The 12,440-nt window shown below is 43.8% G+C and overlaps 1 protein-coding gene across 7 annotated transcripts; it reads left to right on the top strand.

The window, feature by feature from the left end:
* The first annotated feature begins 404 nt into the window (after positions 1–404).
* ZNF212 (zinc finger protein 212) lies at positions 405–12,374 on the top strand. Of its 7 annotated transcripts, none has more exons than XM_072964234.1 (5): positions 405–556; positions 7,796–8,180; positions 8,352–8,438; positions 9,406–9,495; positions 10,338–12,374. In XM_072964234.1, the coding sequence occupies exons 1-5, from the start codon at positions 533–535 to the stop codon at positions 11,198–11,200; spliced, it is 1,449 nt and encodes a 482-aa protein (XP_072820335.1). In that variant the 5' UTR covers positions 405–532; the 3' UTR covers positions 11,201–12,374. The 7 variants fall into 7 exon arrangements, with proteins under 7 accessions (XP_072820335.1, XP_072820334.1, XP_006217593.2 ...); XM_072964233.1 differs by having other exon boundaries at positions 7,791–8,180; positions 8,312–8,438; positions 10,341–12,374; XM_006217531.4 differs by having other exon boundaries at positions 7,791–8,180; positions 8,312–8,438.
* The last annotated feature ends 66 nt before the right edge of the window (positions 12,375–12,440 follow it).

The raw sequence follows: 12,440 nt of genomic DNA, 5'->3' as shown, positions 1-12,440 counted from the left end.
ACCCTCCGAGTGGTGCTTGTTTCTTGGCTGGCCTGTCGTTTCCGTAACATTTCTAGTTTCTAAAAAGCGAAATAACAGGTATACTTTTGGAATAAAAGCACTTGGCATTTGGAACCGTATCTCTTTCCCCCAACTAGATTACACGTTCTTCCCTCAGAGCAAAGTCTGGGTTTTATACATTTTTGAAGCCCCGAAAACACCTATCAGAGGGCCGGGCACGCAGGAGACAAAGGCCCTTGAATTCCGAACCTGCACTTGCCTTGGGAGGACGGAATTCTCCCGTCTCGTGGCAGCCCGGAGTGCTGAGCTGCTGTTCACCCTCCTGCCTCACGGGGGCGCAGGGAAATCCCGCGCGGTGAGGACGAGCGGCCGGCGCCTGTCTTGGCCTGAGAGGGCCGCACTCCCACAATGCACCTTGTATCAACACGGTGTTGCTGGCGGCTCTGAGGAGGGGCCGGGGGCGCCCAGCGGACCCGCGCGCAGCCCGAGGCATATCAGGCGGGGCCCGGGTGTTGAGGGGCGACTGGCAGCCATGGCGGAGTCGGCGCCTGCTCGGGTAAGAATCCTCCTGACACGGACCCGCGGGCGCGTTCGGGATGGCGGACCCCTGCCGGGGCGGGGCTTCGAGGTGCTGACCCCGGACGGGCAGGGTGTCCTCGGCTGCCGCTGGCGCGGGTGAAGACCGACCTCCCCCCGCGACCCCTGCGCTCTGCCCTCCCCCATCCGACTCTTTCTGCGTGCGGCCGGAGCCCCAGCGCCACGCGCCTTCGCCGAGAAACTTCTCGGAGGCTTGTTTCATGTTTTTGGATTTGCTACTGTCCCGACACGTTTTCGTCGAGCCCAAAGAGAGCCCGTTTCCAGGACGGCGAGGTGGTGCGGATTGGAAACCCTGGGTCCCCATCACTGCCAGCGAGCTCGCCCGGTGCTCCGGGGACCCCAGGACTCTGCCTCTTCGCGATCAGCTCGTTCTCGGCCTGATGGGTTTCCCTCGTTCCTTCTGCGATGCTCTCCTGCTAGACTTCAGTCCTGGGTTGCACCCACCGGTTGAAGTCTGGCTGGGCTTCCTCTCCTTAAGGACAGGTGTGACCTCACGGTGTAGTTGCTGGGATTTTTCTGTGAAGCTACCAGATCTCTTTCTCTCTAACTGTCCCCATTCACGGAATGGCGAGACGCGGAGCTTGGGGTAAGGAAAATCTTGGGCATGAAGTCAGGAAGCTTGGTTTCAGCCATAACTCAGCTCTTAGCTGTCCAGTTTAGTGATTTTAGGCAACTGTGTTCACTCTGGGTATCTGTTTCCTTACCTGTAAATTGAGTGTTGGACTAGTTACTAGATGATCTCTATGGTTCCTGCAAGGTTCCTCATATTAATCCAAAATTGTGGTTACTTTGATAGTAAAAGAGGATTTGCTAAGGAAAGGGCAGATGGAACTTCATTGTTTTTTAGTACCTCATTTCTTGATCTAGAGACACTTTCAGAATCATGTGAAATCTTTGTGAGAGGTAAGAGCTAAGGAGATCCTTTAGTGAAAACTTGACCATAAGCAGGGTGCATTGTATTTGATTTTTGTAGAAAGTGGTTAAGAACTAAGAGGGGAAGAATTAAAAGACTTAAAGAACACAGTGTTTGCTTTCAAAGAAGTTACAGTTGAATTATGAAGTCAAGATACAAGTGTTCATGGTGTTAATCTCATCTGACTCCTTTAAGCTAATGTGATGCAGTGAAAGACTTGCCTTTTCCTCAAGACCAAATTAGTAGTACTGAAGTTGGGCAAAAGGACAAGTTACTAACTCCCAGAGTGCTTCTTCCTGCTGGTCAGTGCAGTTACCTACATGTCTTCAACAGACATTGTTAAAAGGAAGTCTTAAAGATCCTTCAAAATCCCCAGCTGTGCTTTAATAATTTATGGATCTGTCCTTGCAGAATGTATTTAAATCATCCTTGAGCATATTTCTATATTCATCTTTAGATGAGGATTCTGTACGTCTTAGTTGATAGTATGGCTAAGTAGGTGCCCTGATGAAAGCAACTAAAAATGCTGGGGGGAAACACAAATAAGTGGAAATGTAGTTAGTAAAGAATACTTGGAGCCCAAAGACTAAGTGAAAGAGAGAACTCTTAAGAGGTAAACAGAGTTCTGAACCTGACTTTGAGGGCATGTGCTGAACGTTCATCTGTGGTGTTTATGACTTCAAGGGGCCTGGAAAATAGAAGACAAAACTCAGAGCCTAAGGTGGGGAGTATAAGACGCCTCCTACCTCAATCCTATAAAGCTGAGACTTCAAAGGGCAACATTCAGTGTGAATTGGAAGTTAAGCTCTTACCCCAGGGAGTGCTTGCAGAGAAAATCATGTCAAACCTTGGTGCTGAGAGATAGGTGCAAGGTGCCCCTTGAGAATTCATGGTGACCTTCAAGTGGGTTTATTGCCTGAATTCATATGATCTAGGTGTCTGGGAAACCTTAAGCTAAGAGTTTAGTTTAAAGTAGGGCCTCTGGCTATCTATCAGAAATAAATACACATCTTCTCTGAAGGAGTCTACACCCAACTCAGACTTCAAGTAATTCTCATAGATAAAATTCCAAGAAAAATGAATTTACAATAGAAATTTACCAAACAGGCAATGGAAAAGTACGAGAAAAAGCCAGTAAAATTAATGAGCAGCAAAATTAATCCTCAGAGATTTCAGATATCGCAATTCCAGAAGAAAAACATACTGGAATTCCAGTGGGAATACACACACAGTCTACGCTGGAGGCCGTTTGATGACTAGCTAATGGCAGAGGGTGTTGTAGGAATGATGCAAGTACTAATACCTAGAAACCCAGTAAATCCCAATCAGGATAAACACAGAGAAATCTTTATGTAGACACATAATAGTGAAGTACAGAATACGAGGCAAAGAGAATTCTTAAAAGCAGCCAAAGAAAGAGACCTTCAAATGAACCATTGTAAGACTAATGGGATTCAGCTTCTCACCAAAAACAGTGGAAGCCAGACAATGGTAGAATGATATCATTAATGGACTAAAAGAAAATAACTATGCAATCTCAGATTTTTATACTCAGCAAAAGTATCTTTCAAAAACAACAGTAAAATAAAAGTATTTTCAGACAATTTAAAACTGACAGTTTGTTACCAATACACTCTCCTTAAAGGGAATTCTAAAGGATATATTTCAGGTACAAGGAGAATTATCTTAAGTGGAAAGTGAAAATGTAAGAAAATATGTTGAGCCATGGAAATGGATAAACCTAAACAAATATTGAGTGAATAAATGTTAATCTCTTGTGGGGTTAAAAACAAAGGCAGAATTAAAATACATGGCAGCATTGATTTAAAAGTTAGGAAGAGATGGTCAGAATTCAGATGTTTAAAGATCTTTCTTTGTAAGTATGCTTCCTGTAATTTCTAGGGTAGTTGCTAAAAGACTAGAACTTGGCTGTATAACTTAGAATTTAAAAGAGGGATAATAGAATAAGAAAAAAATAATCTAAAAGAAGGCAAGAAAGAAGATGAAAGATGGGATATATAGCACAAAAAGTTAAAGTAAATAAAAATAAATCACAATTAAAATAAATGTAAATGGACTAAATGTCCTAGTTAAACAGCAAAGATTGTCAGAATGGATTAAAGTCCAACAAAAGGTTTGTTAGAGGTATAACTAAAATATAAAGCTATAGAAATGGCTGAATATAAAAGGATATGAAAACATATCAAGCTAATACTAATCAAAAGAAAATTGACTTAACTATATTAATATTGCTAGAGATAGAAGGCTGCTACTACTTTTAAAATGTAAGAGACTCAATTTACCAGCCTGATAGGACATTTCCAATCTTATGTGCACCCAATCATATGGCCTTAAAATATATAAACAAAAATTGATAGAACTACAAGGAAAATTCACTCTTATAGTAGAGATTTTAACACAAGCAGAAGAAAATTAGTAAGGGTGTAGTGCATCCAATAGAACTTTCTGAGATGATGGAAATATTCTCTCTGCCCTGTTCAGCATAGTAGCCACAAGTTACACATGGCTGTTGAGTACTTGCAATGTAGCTATTTTGACTGAGCATCTGAAATTTTAGTTTAATTTTAATCAATTTAAATTTAAGCATCCACGAGTTTCTAGTGGCTGTTATATTGGACAGTACAGTTATAAAGGATAATATTATTTTTTATTCACATATCTATCAACATGTGATTTCAATGTTTAGAGAGATTAATGAAGAAAAAAGAAAAAAGGCAAAAATACTCTGTTAGAAATGAAAGTGTATTCCGGTGGTTGATGCTGACTATATACTGGGACCTTAGGTAGGGTTGTTGAACAGATCACCATGCACCCTCTCCATGTGTCTTGGGCTTCTTCAGGTGACTCCAGCACCTGCCTGCCTATGGTTTGTTCCACTTGCCACAGACTTACTGTCAAACACCCTCCTATAATTGCGGATTCATAAGCAAAATGGACGTTGACTTAAGTGACTGAATTTTGGAATTATTTGTTATACAGCAATTGATGATTGGAACAGGTACCTATAAAAATGTTTAAATACTGAAAGATATTAAAAATACCTTAGAAAAGGAGTGTGTACCGTGTGTATGGATTGAAACATTTTATCCTAAAGATATCACTTCTCAAATTTATCTATGGATTTGATGCAGTTCCAGACAAAAATCTCTGAAGACATTTTTGTGAAACCTTTCAAGTTTGTAGACTGTCAACAGGCCAAAAGTAGTTGAGATAGTTCTGTAAAACAAGGAGGTGGAACTTGTCTTACCAGATACCAATAATTATCAAAAAGCTATGGTCATTGAGACAGTAATGTTGGTAAAGCAGTAGAAAAATTGACCTGTAGAACAGAATAGAGATGCTAGAGACAGATTGATAAGTATGAAAACTTGATTTATGACAGAGATTACAGATCAGTGAATAAATGATGGATTTTTCATTGTATAGTGTTAGATCTGTTGATTTCCCATATGAAAATTAGGGCTTGCCCCATACACAAATATTGTCTCAATTCTAGTTGAGATAAATACTTGTGTGAAAGGCTAAACTATCAAGTGTTTAGAAGACAGTATTGTGGGATTATAGATATTTTTTACACCTGCCATGAAAGTTCAAACCAAAAAAGAATTAATACTAAAAAAACTACATTAAAACTAAGGACTGTTTATCAAATGATAGTAAAGAGAATTTTAAAATGAGGCACAAATAAGGGAGGTTATTTGTAACACAGTTAACTGATAAAGATTAGTTTCCAGAATTTATAGAGAAATCTCATAAATCCTAAAAGAGGTGAGAGAACCCAAAGGATAAATGAATGAAAGACTTCAGCACTGAAGGGCAAATTTGAATGGCCAATAAACATAAGAAAGATGCTTATCCCTTGTTAGTAACCAAGGAAAATGCAGATGAAAACCATGATGAGGTATCATTTCAGATCTACTAGAGGGACACAGATTTTAGTTTGACAGTAACAAATGTTGATGAAGTTGTGGAACAACCAGGATACTTAAGAGTGAAATTGGTACAACTGCTTTGGAAAACATTTTGCATTAGCTGTCTAAGTTTAGGATGTGTATATACCCAATGAGCCAGCAATTCTCTTGTACCCTTGGGAAACTTGCCTATGTCCACTAGGAGCCAAGTACAGTTCTGTTCATCATAGCACTGTCATAATGACAAAGATGGGGAAATATCAGTAGTGGAATGGAAAAATAAATTGTGGTATAGTCAAGCGGTGGAGTATTATACAGCAGTGAAAATGAATTAATTACAGACACCTGCAACAACAGGCTATTCCCAGGAGTTGTGGAAGACTGACGGTTCATTTATACAAAATCCCCTAAAACATGCAAAATTAAAAGAACATATTCTTGAAACAAACCTGGTATAACATATGAAAAAAGGCAGTTAATCATGAAAAACCAAATTCAGGATAGTAGTTTCTTCAGCGAATTGCACAAAGGACTGCAAGGGTGATATTTATAAAACAAACACACAAATACAGGCAGGCCTTCTTGTATTGTGCTTTGTTTTATTGCACTGTGCAGTTACTGTGTTTCTTATAGGTTGCAGGTTTGTGGCAGTTTCTGTATTGAGTAAGTCTGTTGGCATCATTTTTCTAACAGCATTTGCTCCCTTTGTGTCTCTGTGTCACATTTTGGTATTTCTCAAAACATTTTGAATGTTTTCATTATTGTTATATTTATGATGGTGATCAATGACCTTTGATGTTACTACTACAAAAAGATTATGGCTCACTGAAGGCTCAGATGATGGTTAACACTTTTTAGCAAAAAAGAGTTTTTTAATTAAGGAATATGCTTTTTAAAGATACAATGTGCACACTTAATAGACTACAGAATAGTGTAAACATAATATTTATATGCACTAGAAAACAAAAAAATTCATATGACTTGCTTTAATGTGATATTTGCTTTGTTGTGGAGGTTTGGAACTGAACCCACAATATCTCGGAGGTATGCTGTGTGTGTGTACATATATATATTTAATTTTAATTAATGTTTTTAACTGGTGGTTACATGGAGATTTGTTAACTTGATTACCTCAGTAAAGAGTATCTCCATGTAAGATCACATTCTGAAGTCCTGGGATTAGGACTTCCACATATTTTTTGGGGGAGGCATAATTCAACCTATTATATATGAATGGACTATAATTTGTTTATCCATTCACCAGCTGATGGGCATTTGAATTATTTCTGTCATGATAGATAATTTAAAACAGAAGAAAAGAAGAAACTTGACTTAATACTCTTTTCAGACTTTGACTGTGTGGAAGAGGAGAGATGTTATTTCTCTGCTCAGATCCCAGCCCACCTTCCTGTTTGGAAAAAGTCCCAACATTAGCAGCAAAATGCTGGGCCGCAGAGAGGAAAGAGGAGACTCCCGAAGGCTGGAGACGTAGAGACTTAAAATTAAAAGTAGAACACGTGATGCAATGAATTTATCCTCCAAGCTCATATTTTCTTTTGTTCCATTTGCATTTTTCCCTTACATTAAACTTTTCTTTAAATCTTTTTTAAGAGGGGATATTTAAGTTTTTGACTCATATGCCCAATAATGAACCGAGTTGGTTAACTGGAGTAGTTGGCCAGACTTAGGTGTTCAGTTCTGTGCCCATTGGTTTCATTTTGTCCCCTGTTTCTCTAGATCATAAGCTCCAGCCCTAGCAGTTCTTTGAAAGATATTTCCTTTCAATGTCTGTGTCTCAGTGTCCTCCTTGTGGTTAGAGAAGCAGCCCTGAATGAAGTGTGTGCTGTATAAGAGAATACAAAGCTTTGTGGGTTTAGGACTGAAATGAACATGCCGTGGGACAGTGGGGGCAAGATGACAGCTTCAGGAAGACTTTACAAATCTTGGTTTAGTCATTTTGAGCTTCAATGAGAGTGATTTTTCTACTGTCAGGGACACACCATAAAAAATATGAAGTGTAAGGGAAATGTCAGAGGACTCAGTCAAATCATTTTAGAAAGTTAAAAGATGAAAAAACCTGATAGGAAATAGATCAAAATTCTAAAGCTTATTTCTGGATGGTGGTGTTTTGCATAATTTTTTCTTTCTTTCTGTTTTTCAGTATTTTCTTATTATAGTGTATGTGTATAATTTGCAGTATCAGAATACAAAAGCATGTGCTTTTTAAATTTACAAAAAGAAGTAGAAACTAGGTGGCTGTAAGTGCTGGTGGACCCACTGGACGCATTGTGTTTGTTTACCTGTTATTGGAAATGACACTGACTCTGACCCTGAGTCTGATTCTTCAGCACAGAAGGAAGCGCCACCCCTCCCCTTTGAATTCCTCCACGCTGCCCCCACAAGCGACAGAGAAGAGCTCCTATTTGCAGACCTCAGAGATCTCACTCTGGACCGTGGTGGCTGCCATCCAGGCCGTGGAGAAGAAGATGGAGTCCCAGGCCGCCCGGCTGCAGAGCTTGGAGGGGCGAACGGGTACAGCCGAGAAGAAGCTGGCCGACTGCGAGAAGACGGCCATGGAGTTCGGGAACCAGCTGGAGGGCAAGTGGGCCATGCTGGGCACCCTGCTGCAGGAGTACGGGCTGCTGCAAAGGCGGCTGGAGAACATGGAGAACCTGCTGCGGAACAGGAACTTCTGGATCCTGCGGCTGCCCCCGGGCAGCAAGGGGGAGGCCCCCAAGGTAACCCTTGAGGGTTGAGGGTGAGCCCAGAGAGGGTGGGGGGCAGCCCGTGTTAGTGAAGATTCTCAGTGTCTGGCTTGTCCTTCACGGCTGTGACTGGAGGGCTCACTGTGTGACATTTGTGATTTCAGGTGTCCAGGTCCCTTGAAAATGATGGAGTCTGTTTTTCAGAGCAGGAGTGGGAGAATCTGGAGGACTGGCAGAAGGAGCTGTACACAAATGTGATGAAGAGCAACTATGAGACTCTGGTCTCTCTGAGTAAGTGGCAGTTTTCTCTCTAAAATTCTCTCAGACATCCTGCAGTTCCTGGCCAGGTAGCTTGTGACCCAGGCTACACCTGGATCCTCTCCTGGCCTTAGCCAACTTGAGAAATAGGAGTCTCCAGGCCCTCAATTTATGAAGTCTTTGGAAAGGTCTCAGTGTTGTGTGTTTTGTCTTTCTGCTGTCTGGTCACATTGCTGGTAATACTTACTGACAGGTAAGATGTCATCGTATGCGTTAGAGTGTAACACGGCAAGGGTTCCTCATGCTGTTTTTAACACTTGAGACTGTTTGACAAGAAATCTTCTGTTACCTGGGATGAGGCGGGCAGCACAGACTAACCGAACAGTGTTTTTTGGCATTTAGCTAGAATTGCAGCCAGTCCTTGTTCATTTTGTGTTGAGTAGAAGTGTGCTTGATACACATCCTTATATGTAAAATACAGGCTATTACACAATAAATGCATTTCATTTAGTTGACAAAATCTTTTGAAATCTAGGTCCGTGGAGGATTGCCGAGAAGGCCAGTATGACTGGATGGAGCAGGGTGGAGGGGGAGGGACGTGACAAATGGGTTGAGAGGTGACTGTGGCTGGGTCACATGTTCTGCTAGTGGCTCTTCCCTTGTCTGTCACAGTGGGGCATAGCGGTGCCCACCTCCCCTTGCAGTGTGTAGCCCAGATGAAATTAGATGCCCTGCAAGGGGACCTTGTCCGTGTGAGGCGGGGCTGCCGATGGGAGCCTGACCGCCCACACCACAAGTGGCTCAGAAGGAGCGTCAGAGGCAGCAGGTAGCTGAATGGATCATTCGAATTGGCCATAATTTTCTAATTGTCCCAAACTGCTAGGGGAAAGTGACTGAATTTTTGAAGTTTTAATATCAACTCCTTGACATTGGTCACCGTATTCATCAGCAAATGACCCATACTCTCTCCTGGGCTCACACGGTGCTGTTTCCAACCCAGAGGTGCTTGGCCAGCCAGAAGGAGACTCGGAGTTGGGTACAGAGATGCTGGGTGACTTGGAGGAGGAAGGCCCTGGTCGGGTCCACCCAGGTGAGTGGCTCCAGAATATTCCATCCCAGTCCCTGCTCCTTGCAGCCTGTAGTGAGCTCTCCCACTGCTAAACTACCAAACACTGCTTGTCCGTGTCCTCATCTGGCATTTATTTACTATAGACTACTATTTACTTATTACAGACTCTTTTATGATTATTACAGACTCTTTTATGATTATCATTAGTTCACCTATTATATGTGTATCTTACTTCCTTAACTACTGTGGGGAGTCCTTAAGATTCATAGCCCCATCATCCTTCTTCATGCCCTGCAGAGCAGGGTGCCTGATAAGCGTTAGTCAAAACCCACTGGAGACTGAGAAGAGGTTGGTCAGATCTTCAGGAGTGAAGCTGACTGGGTAAGAGGCAGGAGAAGCATTTGTAAACCAGGCAGTTTGAGGAGAATATGCAGGAAGAACAGAGCTGATGCTGAACTTCTAAGCTATAGGTTTACTTAGTATTTTGGTTTTTTTAGATTATTTACATGTATCGTTTTAACACTGTGTAACACTTAAATTAGCATAGGTGTTACAGTTTATTTTGTCATTTTTCACAGAGATTGAATGCAAATTTGTGGACAGGCTTGGAGAATTTATAACATTGTTCTGTAAGAATAACATATTCACATTTCCAATCAGTATGTCTCCATCTGAATACAGGTTTAGTGTTTTAGGTCTTAGAACCCAGTCAGTCTCATCCTCTTCCAAATTGTCCTAATTCTTTTGATCCTGGGGTACTTTGATTTGAGCCCTTCTGAAGTTCACAAATGTTTGTTAAGCTCTGAAAAAACTGAAGGTGCTAGAATGTGATCTTTTTTTGTGGCACTTCTTTCTCTTGGCAGCAGGAGCAGCTATGATCAAGCAGGAGATACAGCACTCGCAGGAAGGCTCTGTGGATCTCGCTGGAGAGTTCTCAGACATTGCTGAAGAGCATGCTCTCCTGAGCCCAGAGCCGGCTGGGCTCTGGGATGGTGAGGGCGCTTCTGTCCTCTTGGAATCAGGTCCTGGGGATGCTAATCCAGAAGGGCCCATTGAGGGAAATAGAGATCCCAGTGGTGGCAGAACCCTGGGATGCCCCCTGAAGCAGAAGTCGAATAGGCAGCTGCACCTGGGTCAGGAGTGTGGGCAGGGCTTGAAGCTGCAAGGGGATACTTCTGGGCCCTACAGATGTTCTGAGTGTGAGATCAACTTCGGCTGTAAGCAGCAGCTGGCCACACATCTGCGGACCCACTCGGGGTGGGAGTCTTATCCAGCCTCGGAGCCAGAGGAGAGTGTTCGGCCCAGGCCCCGGCTGAAGCCCCCGTCCAGGAAGGCGAAGCTGCATCAGTGTGACGTGTGCATGAGGACGTTCAGCTGCAGGGTGAGCCTGGTGACTCACCAGCGCTGCCACTTGCAGCAGGGGCCCAGTGCTGGGCACTGTGTCCAGGAGCGGTTCTCACCCAACAGCCTGGTCGCCTTGCCTGGCCACATCCCTTGGAGGAAAAGCCGGAGTTCCCTCATCTGTGGTTACTGTGGCAAGAGCTTCAGCCACCCGTCTGATCTCGTGCGGCACCAGCGCATCCACACGGGTGAGCGGCCCTACAGTTGCAGCGAGTGTGAGAAGAGCTTTGTCCAGAAGCAGCACCTCCTGCAGCACCAGAAGATCCACCAGCGGGAGCGCGGCGGGCCGGCCCTGGAGCCTGGAAGGCCCAATGGCCTGCTTTAAGGGTGCCAGCCCCTCGCCCGTCTAGGGGGGGCAGAGGGGAGTGGCATTGGTCCCCCTAAAGAGACACTGCGGAGTCAGGGACTGACTGCTTCCTGAGGGGAGTTGCTTTGATTTGCTTTCCCTTGACCAGGCACCAGGCCCAGCAGCGCTCCTGAAGACTGGGGAAGAGGAGGCGTCTGGGGCCAGTCCTCTCCTGCTGTCTTCATTCTGCTGCCAAGTTTGCCGTCTCTTTGGCACCTTTGAGTCTGGTTTGCCCATCTGAGCAGATAGTCATGGTTGGGGTTGGCTCTCTGATCCCGTGGGCCCTGGTGTCTGGTTCTGGGGCCTGTCCCAGCATTCAGGTCTTCACAGGGGTTGAGTTGGGCCCAAGGAGTGAGCAGATGTGTAGAAGGGCTCTGGGAAGCAGCCCCTCTGTTTCCTCTTTTGTAGTCTCTTTGTTAATAACAAGTAGAAGAAATAATTTAAATGAACTGATTACCTTGCTCTGAAGAACTTTTTTTTTTTTTGGAATTAGATTTTAGTTGATTTAAAAAGTCTGACACTTTTTAAATTTCCAGAGTTGTAGGAGTCGTTCCTAACATGGGGACTGGGCCTACCCTCTAGGAGGGGATCATTTGTGGGGCTCTTTCAGCCCGCCTACAGTTAGCTGGGCCAGAAACTGGGGGCGTGGTGCTGGGCTCCCTCTCATTGGGGTCCTTGGCAGTTTTGAATGGGGCTAACTGGCCAGGAGGAAGAGAGTAGTGGGGTGGGCCCCAAAGACCCCTTCTGGGAATGAGGAGTCCTGGAAAGGAGCTGAGAGCTTGGGTTTCTCCCCACAGCCGCTCTGCTCTTCCATCCCGTCCTCACTGTGCTCTGCAGCCGCCCGGGGTACCAGACCACTTTGTTACTTAAGGTTGTTGGGCTTGTACCAGTGATTATTTGACTTGGTTCCTGTTACACCAGTCGTTTCTTGAGGTTGTTCAGATTACACACTTCGCAGGTTAGTTCCGGGCTTGACTCTTCCTGAGATGATACAGATGTCTCTCAGGAGTGTTGAATACCTGCCCCATTGATGTTGAGGAGAGGGGAGTGGGCTCGTGGGTCCTATGTGAGTGTCCCCTTGGATGATTTGCAGTTGCCTAGAATAAAACTTGCTACTAGCAAAGTTAAAAAAAAAAAAAAACACAGAACAGTGCTACTGTTTAATGTTTTTCTCCATTTGTTAAGAATACCCTCCTGAAGCCAAGGTGGCGGGGGTGCC

Source organism: Vicugna pacos, chromosome 7 (assembly GCF_048564905.1).
Source record: "Vicugna pacos chromosome 7, VicPac4, whole genome shotgun sequence".
NCBI classification, from domain to species: Eukaryota; Metazoa; Chordata; class Mammalia; order Artiodactyla; family Camelidae; genus Vicugna; species Vicugna pacos.
Note: the sequence above shows the minus strand (reverse complement) of the source record. Positions and strands in the feature narration are given on the sequence as shown.

Excerpts from the sequence above, each read along its gene's own strand:
- ZNF212 (XM_015250590.3), top strand. The coding sequence starts at position 798 with ATGTTTTTGGATTTGCTACTGTCCCGACACGTTTTCGTCGAGCCCAAA. Across the intron at positions 1,184-7,795 it reads GGCGAGACGCGGAGCTTGGG|AAGGAAGCGCCACCCCTCCC; the intron begins GTAAGGAAAATC and ends TCTTCAGCACAG. Across the intron at positions 8,439-9,405 it reads TGAGACTCTGGTCTCTCTGA|AGGTGCTTGGCCAGCCAGAA; the intron begins GTAAGTGGCAGT and ends TTTCCAACCCAG.